The following is a 13052-nucleotide window of genomic DNA, read 5'->3' as shown; positions in this document are numbered from 1 at the left end:
TTGCCACCATAACTCCATTACCCACTTCAAATTCTATCAGGGAAGGCTAGGAATTCAGCTTAGGGGGGAAAATGGAAATTTGGCAATTTTCTCCCCCCCAAAAAAAAGATTAGCCTGTGAGGTGGGTTTGGAGAAATGGTGGAAAGCACTTCCCTTGCTTCACGCACTGAGAGAGGCTTAAAGGAAAACAGTCAGATCTTGATAGTGACCCCTGGGGTTTGGGGTACAATGGCAGGTATCTGATTCAGACTAGAGAATATTAGAGGGTGAGAAAGGAAAACAGTCAGACCTTGATAGTGACCCCTGGGGTTTGGGGTACAATGGCAGGTATCTGATTCAGACTAGAGCATATTAGAGGGTGAGCGGGGCTAGTGAAGTGGCCTGGGGCAGCAAAGGTGAGGGCTTTGAGTGGGAAGCTGTGTTGTGGTCTGTGGACCTTCTATAGATCAAGCAGGAGAGCAATCTGACCTGGAGTTGTCTTAATTTGGGGGGAGGAAGGGGTGGCCTGTCTAGAGGGCAGTGTGCTGCCAACAGTGGGACATCTCTGTGTGGAGTCCGACAACTTGAAAGTCAGAGGCCCAAGGGGAAGTTTTAAGGTGCCAGCTGGATGTCAGAGATTCCAGAAATGTTGCAAAGAGCTTTCCAACGAACCCATAAAGTGTCAACTTTGAATATTTCCCATAACTAGTGGAAACACTAGCTCACAAAACTGTCCATTGAATTAATGTTCCTGCTGCTTGCTTTTCCTGCTAGCTTGTCCCTTTTCTGTTAACCTTGGAAGAGGTAAAAGCAGTTGAGTGAGCATGAGGAAGAAGAGAATAAGCAGAGAAGAAACTGTACATGTCTCTTGTTGCCACCAGAGGCAAAAGGACTGAAACAGTCCTGATCTGGGGGGGAGTAGTTTCAACTTCAAAAGAACTTACAAATATTTGACCATTAAACAAACCAGCCTTTCCCATGACTTTTATGAGGTAGTTGTTTTGAGGTTCAAAAGGATCAGAGGGACCTCTTTAAGGGAACAGAAAAATCAAATGAACCCACTCTCAGGTCCATTCAAGTGGCTGGGAAGAGCTCGTTCCCACAGGAGAAGAGTTCTTTACAGATTAAGACCCACTTGCTCAACATCCCTACTACATAACACAATAGGGTAGATGTGTGGAAGTGGTCCATGGTGTCCTTCCCTGACTCATTTATGCAAGTAAGTCTAGGAAACCTTCAACATTTAATGATACATCTTTTGGAAAGAAATGTAGGAAGTATATAAACTGCCTAGTTTTAAGTGTGTTAAGGGTTAGCAACTTCTCCTGGACTGTAAATATTGAGCAAACCATCTCAGGTGATACAATGGCAACTTCTGTCATGCATTTACCCTCCCACATGCCCTTTCCTCTCAGTTAGGGCTTTGAAAGCATGAACATAAGGAAGCCAGGGTAGAAATTGGTCTTCTATGGTTTGCTGTGGAGGTGGTGGTGCATGGATATAGACTAGGGAAAATTTTTTCTTTTGAAAAGTTCTCTTTAGGATTTTAGATTTAATGGCAAAGACCTCCTGCAGAAGAAGCTGTTGCCCCCTATATCTTTCAGGTGGACTGTTCAAAGTATATTACTGCAGTGGGAAGAGTCAGAACTGGGGGACAGAGACATTGCTAAGCAGTACTTTGAGTCGCCCCCTTATTACAAATACCATCAAAATCAGAGTGGGAAAGAAACTACATGTTCAAATCTCACATCCTCTTGGAAACCAGGACAAGACAGTAGGATTGATAAACAGTCAATGGAGTATAAAAAGCCACTTGCAGTGAACTTGTTACAGCTGAGAACCTTCACATCTAGTACACTTTCTGAAATGTATTGACAAGTTTGCAAGGTCAGATATTGTCACCGTTTCAAAGGGCTGAAAGCTTCCATTAATCATTAATGATATTCAATGAGACTGACCATTAGGGCATGGGGGAAAGAATCTAGGGGAAAGCTGCCATCCTATAATGAAGGATATAACATTAGGATGTCCACAGTTGTTTTATGTTGTTCCTGAGGTAGGATGTCCAGGCTTTTATGTTGTTCCTAAGGTAGAGCTAAGAAAAACTGGTGGCAGATTTTAGTTCAATGTGTGAGAACTTTATTATAGCCATGACTGATAACTGAAATGATGAATATCTTTTTGAGGAGGGGAGTTTTTCCTGGAAATAATCAAATGGAATTTAAATAACCATATGTATTAAATTCCTAAATTTAGTACAAGATTATATCCTCGTATCTATAAGATCACATACAAGGGATTACAAAAGAATTCCTTTTAGAAATATTAAGAATATTTCTAATAATATTAGAAATAATAATAATATTTTTAATATTTAGAAATATTAAATGGAATCTTCCCCTGCCCCCCAGAACTTACCGTGTTTTGAACCACAAAAAATAACTCCAATAAGAACTTTTCTGTTTAATGCATAAGGGCTAATTTTGTTTAATGTTCCCTATAAAAATACAGAAGTCCATTTTTGTTGATATTGCTGAACATTCAATAACATGCAAAGTGAGAGCCTATATTCAAAGGGCATACCTCTGATGAACATTTAAAGAAATATTTTTTCTGGCCTTCCAGATTCAGATTTCTCACTTCATCCAAAAAAGTTTCACTCAGTGCATTATGGGAATGTGAGTACATGTGATATAAGCAGACACTACAGATTAGCCCCTGTTAAGTAGCTTTAATTAAATCAACTGGTGTTTGTACCGAAATGCATGAGAATCCACAGGTGTTAGGTACTAAGTGAAATAAAGATAAATATCATATGATTTCACTCATAGGAGGAATTTAAGGAACAAAACAGATGAGCATAAGGGAAGGAAAAATAAAAGGGAGGCAAACCATAAGAGACTCTTAAATACAGAGAACAAACTGAGGTTGCTGGAGGAGTGTTGGGTGGGGGATGGGCTAAATCGGTGATGGGCATTAAGGAGGACACTTGTTGGGATGAACACTGGGTGTTATATGCAAGTGATGAATCACTAAATTCTCGTGAAACCAATGCTACACTATATGTTAAGTAACTTGGATTTGAATAAAACTTAAAAATTAAAAAAAAATTCAAAATAACGATGCAAAAAAAGGGAGGGAAATTAGATCAACTACATAAGATTTAAAATGGTTTTGGAACCATTTTTTCTAGAAATTCAACCTTGGGCTTGATAGAAGCAAGGGAGGCAGCTCAAAAGAGTCAACTGAAAAAGTTTAGAATTAAGGGTAAAAAGCTCTGAAATAACCTGTAGAGGAAGCTGTTGTACCATGTATCTTACAGATAGACTACTCAAAATATGTTTCTGATTAAAAAAAAAAATTGTTCACTTATTTATCCAGAGAATACCTATATCTTATAAGCCTAAGCAGATGTTAATCATTTTCTAATGGTTGAAAAAAACAAATACTGAAGTTAACTTGCAATATGATTATTACAAATTGATTCCTTACTCCAGGGAGTGCTGCTAAATGTTTTCATACCAGTTGAACCCACTTTGATTCATGTAATTAAATACTATCTAGAATGAATGATAAATGACAGTCTGTTCTTGAATGTTCCATGTGGTTATAAAGAAGGCAATCTGGACTTTGATACAGCCCCAGTAAATATTGGCATAATCTCAGTGACTCTGGTGAAATCACTTTGACATCAAGTGACCCCTAAGTACTAAATGTTTACAAATTAATGGAATTTTTGCTTTTTGCAATAGCCTGTCCCATTTCTTTCTATATTGTGAAATATTCTGGTAAGTTATGTCTAATTCTATCTAGACTTCTGAAAACTTGATTTATTTTCAGGAAATTGGTATTGCTTTATGTACCTCCTCTCTCTCAACAGAGCTAATAGTATTAATAAATGAAACAGATATGTTTTGAAGACCTACTCTGTACTAGGTGGTTGGATTCAGTAGTGAATATACAATGGAGAGCAAAATACTCCTTCTGCCCTCATGGAATTTTCAATCTAGTTGAAAATAGACCATAAGGTACTACTGTCCTGGTACAAACTTTGCTAAAAAATGTACTTGGAATGCTTGAACTACTGCTACAGTATTTCTCTAAAACAAATTCGGTCCCCTATAAAAGCCATTTATATACCAGGAGCAATGGCTGTACCCTAAATAACATTGAATTGAATAAATGCTTATGTAGGATGCTAGAAACCGTATTAATGTTGCTATTTTCCTTTTTTGTTTTGGAGAATCATAGGTATTCAGAGCTCCATGGAGCATTATATATTGTTTTAATTTTATTCCTTTGGCATTTTCATTTCCATCATGCACTGACAGACTCATTGGTGTCAGAAAATGTCCATATATTTGGGGGGGGAGGGAGGTGTGTGAGTGTGAACTTAGAAATCTGATTTGTAGCATTTATTTAAACTAAGCAGACTATATATTGATTTCAGAATAGTGATTTTACTTGAGAAATTGAGCCTTGCTGGACAGGTTTAGGAAGCTTCCCTAGTTATTGGAGATAAAACTACTGATTTATTGCTAGAATCCCTATTAATGAAGCAGTGGCAAATTAAAACTTGATTTCATTTTTTCAGGCTTTTTTGGTTCTCATTTCTATGGCTTTTTTTAATCGTAAAACACTGATCTGGTCTTTCACATTGATAATGATTATAGGCCAGTGTGCAGTTTTCTGGGTTTGAGTCCATAGAAAGAAATTCAATCCTTCTAATACTAAACCTAGAACTCTACATGACCTCTATAGATTAAACAATTTAGAGGAAATGAAATGTCCTTCTTAGGATGCCATCAGAAGAACAAATAAAGCTTCATTTTATATTTTGAAAATTAAACAGTAGGAGATATGGGGTCAGTGAGTCAGTTCTCTAGAAACGACAGTTGTGGTAGAGAGTGGCCTCATGGACTTCACTCATATTTAACGTCCATGGGTCTACTGTAGTGGTCTCACCAAAGTCTCAAAGGAGGGCATTCTTTCTACATCTCCTTGCACTGCCCCTTCCCTTTATAAGTTGGGCACCTTGTCATCTACAAATGCTTTTGCAGGGGTGAAGATCAGGGAGCAAGTTTCATATTCCTACTTTTGGGATACTTGAGGGCGATATGTTCTACATCTTGATGTGGAAATTTGGAATGCATTGTATAGCCTACAGGAATAAAAAGGTGCTATGCCAAAACTCAGAAGACCCCGATACTTAAGGAACTGAAGTCTGGTGGTAGAGATAAGCATGTCATACCAGTAGTGATCATTGCCCAAGAAGAGACTGAAACAAAGCATTATGAAACTTGAGAATGGAAGGGAGAGCTTTTAGAAAGCCTCAAGAAAGGAACTATTACCTGAAGTGAATCATGAATAATAGGCAGGATTTTAACAGGAGTAAATGAATTGGGAGAAGTATTTGTGTGGAGGGTACAACTTGAAGAGCTGTCTTAAGTTAGAAAATCATAAATCCTACTTGGAAAATGAATAGTCCAATAAGAGAACCGAAGTATGAGACTTAAACACAGACTTAATAGTCAAAGTTTTAATTTTAAGGTATGGGGTATCCATTGAAATCTATTCCTGTAGGGGAATTCAAGAAAGAGTAATCTTGGGCTTAAGGTAATCAATAGTATCTTTTTCATAAGGTTCTTCTACATTAATCTATGTAAAAATGCTTAGCACCTCTCCTGCCTAATGTGTTAAACGCTCAGTGTTAAAAACTTTTTATAGCAAAATTCAACTTTTCATAGCAAAATCCAATTATGGTATATATTATCAGATATTCTCTACTCTGGTGATATAGATATTCTGTGATTTGTTCCAGTCCTCCTTGCAGGAGATAGGTTAAGTTACTTTCTGGTAAAAGGAATATGAAAGAGAAGATAAAAATAGAAACTCTAAGAAATCAGCGAAATGAGTCAACGTGCACCCCAGTCATCTCCTGGCCAGCTTTCACTGGATCTGACAAATAAAATGGTAGCTCATCAACCGTGAGATGCCTTGCCTCACTTCTCCTTTTCTCTGGGAAGTCTCAACTCGTCACAGGGCCCAGAAACCTGCTATATGAGACTTCTTTTGCTACTGTAACAAATTACCACAAATTTAGTGGTTTAATCAACACAAACTTACTGCCTTATAGTTCTGTTGGGTAGTCTGGCCAAGGTCTCCTTGGGCTAAAATCAAAGTGTCAATAGGACTATGTTCTTCCTGGAGGTTTAAGGAGATCATCTGTTTCCTTTTCTATTCTGGCTTCAAGAGGCAGTCAACATTTCTTGGGACCAGGCCGTCCTCTCCATTTTCAAAGCTAGAATTCTGCATCTTTTTTTCCTTAGTCACCCCTTCCTCTGACTCTTCTGCTTTTCTTCTACCATAAGCACCTTGTGATTGCATTGACCCCACCGGGTAATCCAGCATTATTTTTCTATTTGAAGGTCAGCTGATTAGCAACCTTTTTTCCATCTGCAACCTTAATTCCCTTTTGTGATATAACCTACCTATTTACTCACAGGTTCTGGACCTTAGGATCTAGACATTTTTAGAGGGCTCCATTCTGCCTACCATTTGCTCACTCCTATTTCAGCCTGAAGTTGTACTTACCATTAGGTGGCTTTAAACAGACTAGAATTGGGGTGGATTTGTATTAGATAGCCTGATCCCTGAAATCCTACCAGCTGGCTGTACAAGCTCAAATTGATCATTTCATTAATCTCTCAGTAGTGATCCTGACTTTTATGTAATTCATCTTTTGGACTCCAGTTATCAGATTGTCAGGTTGTGTATTGTATTCTAATATGAACCAAGTGGGGAAGAGATAAGAGGTAGGGATTTGGTCAGAAGCCATTACAATAACCATGCAAAGGGGAACAAGGGCCTGGACAAAGACCGTATATGGAAATGTAGATATGAGAGGTAGTGTTCACAGGGTTTGAGCTTAAATACACATAGGAGGTAAAAGAGAGGCAAAAGGGAATACGGAGGAGGTTCCTATAGTGGAATGCTCTGTATAAGGCTGATTTACTTCAGGGCTGAAATTGGTAGAATATGGACATGATTGAATATAGATAACAAAAATGAAAACAACAAAACTCAGGAAGTCTCTGCAGGATTGGACATCAAGCAATTCCAAGGTTATGGTACTGGGAAAACAGGGAAGTTAGAAGACAGAGCCAGTCCTATGGAGTATGGATGAACTAGAGTTTGGATCAGTTCTGGATGACCATAGTAGGCAGAGTGAATTTGACTTAATTCCCCCTAAACAGGTGCTAATGAACTGTTTTTCTCTTTTGTCCTTAGGTTAGTGATTGTTCAGATATCTGTCCCATGAGAGGCAACAAAACCATGATTTCAAGCATTATCTTTGTAAACCTAACTAATCTAGGTAAAATTCTGATTCTGCCACTTATTAGCTTATTTTCCTTGGATAATTTCTCTCACTTTCAAAGTGGGGATAATAGTACTGAGTTGATCAGGGTGTTGTAAAGATGAAATGTATTCAAAAGATTTTGAACATGCTGACACATTATGAATATTGGCTATATTTAGTGCATAGACTCTAATGTTTCACATTGGATACTTTATAAATCTTATAATTTTACAGAGTTTACTACTTCCAGGATATCTATGATATGTCCTAGTTGACGTTTAATTTTCCTTAAATAATCAAAACTACCTAACAATCCTAACTTTCTGATTTTACGCAAAAAATCTGTTGAACACATATTACATGTCAAGTAGTCTTCTAAAACTTGGAATTAAGCAAGGAACAAAAATAAACTCCTTGATTTCCTAGAGGTTGGGTTCTACATTTTACATTTATTATAATACACAGCTGGTGATGAGATAAGGTAAGGAGTACTAAAAAGAAATCAAGGTAAAGGGATAAGGAAAAATGGAATAGTCAGTGCTATTTGAGATAGGTTGGTCAGGGAAGCCGCTTATGTACATGAGCTTGGAGCAGACACTTGAAAGGAGGTGAGGAAGGGAGCCATGTGGATATCAGGTGGATCAGTGTTCTAAGAGGAGGGGGGGGAGCTAGCACAAGCTCCTTAGGTGCAGAGCACATAGTGTGTGGGATAGTGTGGATGTCAGTGTGACTTTAGCAGAGGAACTGGAAGCGGTGGGGGACAGAGCAGTGTAGTGGTGGGCAGAAAAAAACAGGTTAAGTGGCCATAGACACCCAGGGAGAAGGGTAATAGATGCCTATTAAGGATTGTTCATCTCTTGGGGCACCTGAGTGGCTCAATTGGCTGAGTGTCCAAATTTGGCCAAGGTCATGATCTCATGGTTAGGTTCGTGAGTTCAAGCCCCTCATTGGGCTCGCTGGTGCCCTCTCAGACACCACTTTGGATCCTCTGCCACCATCCCCCTCTGCCATCTGGTGTCCCTACCTCGCTCATGCTTTCTCTCTCAAAAACGAATAAACATTAAAAAAAATTCTTCATCTCTTCCTCCTAGATTAACCTCATGTCTGCTTAAAGCATACATACTTCTCCCTATAGTAGCCATATGGTGGTGAGTGTGTACCTGGCTTTGTACCTAACAACAGTGGAGTGTAACTTTGCTATTAATTTCCAGGGAAGTTAACAGTGCCTTTGTGATAAAGTTAGCTACCTCTTTGACTTCAGCTCCTCCTCCTTTTCCCTCAAAAAGAGCTAAGCCTCTTTTGTGCTTTTTCTCTGGCTGCTTTGTGAACTTGATTCAGGCCATACTTGTTCCTAAGACTTTTATACCTCTGTTCCTTCACCTTGAAACACACTTCTAGATCTTTTCATGGCTGTCTCCTTTTCATCATGTAGACCTCCTATCCTGGGTCACCCCCTCAATAACCATTTATGTAGGTTTTGCAGAGAGGATACAAAGACCTATCTGAGAAAACAGAGAAGATCTCTACGTATCCTAAATTACTTCTCTGACATTCTGCGCAGCGATGCTCCTGAATCAAACTTAGAGCAACTTATTTTTAATATGGCTGCTGATGAAGGCTGAGCTTGTGGAAAAGAGAAATGGTGATTCAGTGCTGATTTGGGAGATTGGGATAACCCACATTGTCTAGGGGTGTTCTGACAGGCAAGCGGGAGAAGGATAAATGCAGCTCCCCCACAACTCAAAGAACTTACTTTCTTCTTGCTATTTGATACCCCATCTAGTAACAGTACATATGTTGAGAATGAGATGCTTCAAGCAAAAAGGAAAATGTTTGTAATAATAGATCCCGCTCTTGCCAACAGCTCCTATAAAATGCAGAGGTTTATTTCCCGTAGCATTATTTCCTTAGTAATTGTGTAGCTATGTCAGCCTTCCTGCTGCTTTCTTGGGGAGAGGGAGAGATAGATTTTAGATTTCAGTCCTGAAGAAAGAAACTTGAGTGGAGAGGTGATTGGCATACACAGACTTCTTGCCTCTCATGGGGTAGCTAATGTGGAGGTATTTTTATGACTCCATCCGGATTTGGCATACTTGGTAAGCCCTTTTCTCCCAAGATGTACCCAAGGGCTTGTGCACTAAATCTCCAGGGCCATTTGATAGGACAGGATTTGCCCGACTGGAGCTGCTATTCATGTTGAGCTGCAGCAGTATCCATCTTAAACCTGAGGTTTCCCAAAGAATACTTCCATGGTGTCTGGACACTTTAGGAAAGAGCCCGTGTGTTTAGGAAACTGGGTGAAGTAAGGTTTCTTTCTTGTATGACTTCTTGGAAACTTTAGGGTAACAAAGACATGGATTGTAAACCAACCAAGAAAGACTAATGTATGGCTTATTTCTTATATGTGTTTGGCCATAAAATTTTTCCTAACATGAGTCTTGAATGAAATATACTTTGGAAAAAGGTCTTCTAAATACATGTTGTGGATTGTTGATCAGCTCTCTAGAACTATAATAGAACTGCAACACATACCTATTGTCTACTATCCAAGCCTCCTCTCAACTCCATTTATTTTATATACATACAAATATATATGTATGTGTGTGTGTGTATGTGTGTGTGTGTATATATATATATGTGTGTGTATATATATAATATAATATAGTAACTTTCTGCTAGAAGAGAGCCTACCTAGCTCCCAGGTAAATCATTGACTTGGTCATTTGGGTCATGCTCAGGACTGGTGGGTCAGGAGTACTATTTCCAAATATTGGACATTTATTACTTATAAATGTATTTTAGGTCTTGGGGGTTATCATCTGACCTTTGGAATCTAAGTAATCTGAAGTTCATTGTTAAGCTTCCTTTAAGGTCTGAACTTAATTGAAGTTCTCAGGATCCATTTCATTAGAGCCTGAGAGAGTGCTGAAAGTCAAAATAGAAGTTGCAGAATGTCCTTTTCCAGAGGACATTTGTGATCCTTTGGGAAGCCAATATGCACTTTCAGAGTCAGCAGTCCAAAATGATGACCCCTGCCCTATGCTGGGCATCCACATACAATCCCAGGACCTAGCCATTACTAGATCTTCTGTGTTTTGAAGATCTTGATGTGAACGTATTTCAGTAGGATTTCTCAGGTTCGTATATGCCCCAGGGAAACCATAGGCAAAGGAGTTAGCTTTCAGGGTTTCCTGGGACGTGGCCTATTTAGGGCTCTTGTAAAGGACACAATTTATACCCCATGAGATCTCAGACTTTGTAGTCGAGCATAGGATCTGTAGTTTACTTAAAAATATATAAATGAGGTGTGCCTGGGTGGCTCAGTTGGTTAAACATCCGACTTCAGCTCAGGTCATGATCCCATGGCTTCTGGGTTCAAGTCCCACGTGGGGCTCTATGCTGACAGCTCAGATCCTGGAGCCTGTTTCAGATTCTGTGTTTCCCTCTCTCTCTTTTCTCCTATCCCACTCTCAAAAATAAACTATCTATCTATCTATCTATCTATCTATCTATCTATCTATCTATCTATCTAGAACTTAAAATGTAAAATAACTTGGATAAAAGATCAAGGAAAAGTGAATGTACAGAGAAGAGGAATAAAGTTGTTCATGTCACAGTAACTGGTAATTTCTGGGTTATACATCTTTGTCTATTGGTTAGATATGTTGTTAATATGAATACTACCACATGACTTGAGTGAGGCTGCTCACGGATAGCACTAAATGTAAGTTTCACTTCTCCAAGATGAATGCAGATTTCCTTAGAAGCACTAAAGAATCAGCCAGAGAAGGAAATTGGAAAGGATTATGAATTTGAAGCTTGGAAACTTTTCATGAAGTCGCATGCTTCTATTTCAGCTTCTATCATTTAAAAACATTTTTAAACATTGCTCAAAGACGAGATGCCATTTGGAGAATATTTAAAAAAAAATTTAATGTTTATTTTGAGAGTGAGCCAGCAATTGGGGGAGGGGCAGAGAGAGAGAGAGAGAGAGAGAGAGTGGGAGAGAGGGAGAATCTCTGTGCAGAGCCCAATGCAGGCCTGGATCTCACAAATCATGAATCATGACCCTTGCCTATACCAAGAGTCAGACGTTTAACTGACTGAGCCATCTAGGTGCCCCTCCCATTTAAAGAATATTAATGAAAAATCTAAAACATGGTTATCAAGATAATTAAGCTATATTCTTTCATGTGGATGTTTTAGAAACTATAATGCACTTTCAAATATTAAACATACACAGAATTCCTTAAAGAGGATCTAGGATCTTTGCTGACTTCATGCATCATTGATAGAACGTATTATGCTCTCAAAGACCATAAATCTTTGAAGTCTAGGGGGAAAAGTGCTCATTGATTGACCACAGCTTCCATTTGCATTATCTTCTAACAACTGAATTTCTAATTTCAAGTGATTCTCTCCAAATCTTGGCTCTCAAAAAAATCAAAGAAGGACAATTATCTTTTCAATTTTCTTTTGAGATTCTTGATTTCTTGTCTATTTCAATTAAATGCTATATGCCACATTTGAGCTCACATTAGTGCCTTTTTGATTCTATCCTTTCTCAACATGTTTACCAACTCTCTGTTCTTGTATACCAACTCTCTGTTCTCTAATTTTTGTATAACTTTTCAAAAGGGTAATGGAAAATCAGACTACTAAGAGTTTTTATAAATGATCACACCAATGGAAGTCTTACCTCTTTCTAGAGCATGCACAAATGCTACAGCAAGCAGAAGAACCAGAATTCTCTTCATTTTTCTGCTGGTGAGTTCTGCAGCACCTCGTCTCCTGTACATCACCCAGTAAAAGTGACAGCCCAAAGTAACCAATTCCCTTTTACTAAGATTCCTGACTATGAACCAATCAATTATTAATCTCTACACAGAAGCAAGGGCAGTCATCCTTGGACCATAAGAGATAAAATAATATCAATCAAGACAAATAGACACCCTGGGGGAAAATGTAGAAGATTTTAATCATTAACTTTGTCAAACTGCAAGAGTCAGGGTATATATAGAATTTTTTCCCCCACTGCTGCTTTTTACTAAAATGTACTTAATGTATTAATGGGCACATTTCCCACCTGCCCTGTGAGTTAAGCATCTTGGGACTGTCTCTACCCTTCTCATGTATAAATGGAAACTTGGAGGTTTCTCTCTATTGGTCTGCCTTTCTTTAAATGTACTACAAGTAAGGATTATCTTTAAAATATCACAGACTAGTTGTTTTTAAGTCCTAAGGGGGCAGGGAGAGAATGAGAAGCCAACTTATCACCCATTCCATAATTTAATGTTTTAAAATTTTATTGAATACGGTGGGATAGTACTTCATGTCCTATATTACACTTTTTAAAGCACTGACCTACATATTAAAAATAACCCTTGAAGGGCAAATAACTAGGGGTGATGGAGGTGGTGGTGGTAAATGCCCCAAATCACAAAAGTTAGTGGCAAATGTTGGACTCCCTGGAGCTCATTTAAAGTTCTTTCTACAAACACTCTACAATTAATATGTTTGGGAATAATATAACTTGAGAGTTCAGAGTGGCCTTGTAGAATGCAGAAGAGGGAACCAAGCCCCAGATAGGTTTTGTAAATTACCCAGAAAGGCATAGTTATCATTATCCCATCATTGGAATCAGGTCAGTCCCTGGGTCTTGGAGTAGCCCTCTTTTCAGGAAACTGAGTCAGGTAAGGGTTGGGTACATAAG

At 38.5% G+C, this 13052-nt stretch overlaps 1 protein-coding gene across 1 annotated transcript in view; it reads right to left on the bottom strand.

Moving 5' to 3' along the window:
* GC (GC vitamin D binding protein) overlaps window positions 1-12260 on the bottom strand; it is a 32156-nt gene extending 19896 nt beyond the window's left edge. Inside the window, exon 1 of the mRNA XM_025922145.2 lies at window positions 12039-12260. Within this exon, the coding sequence (XP_025777930.1) occupies window positions 12039-12138 (100 nt within the window). The 5' untranslated portion in view covers window positions 12139-12260. The remainder of the gene's footprint in view (window positions 1-12038) is intronic.
* Window positions 12261-13052: the final 792 nt, after the last annotated feature.

The sequence above is a fragment of the Puma concolor genome, chromosome B1 (genome assembly GCF_028749965.1).
Source record: "Puma concolor isolate L17-30 chromosome B1, mPumCon1.1.hap2, whole genome shotgun sequence".
In the NCBI taxonomy this organism is placed as follows: Eukaryota; Metazoa; Chordata; class Mammalia; order Carnivora; family Felidae; genus Puma; species Puma concolor.
The sequence above is the reverse complement of the archived record's forward strand: the minus strand, read 5'-3'. Positions and strand labels throughout refer to the sequence as shown.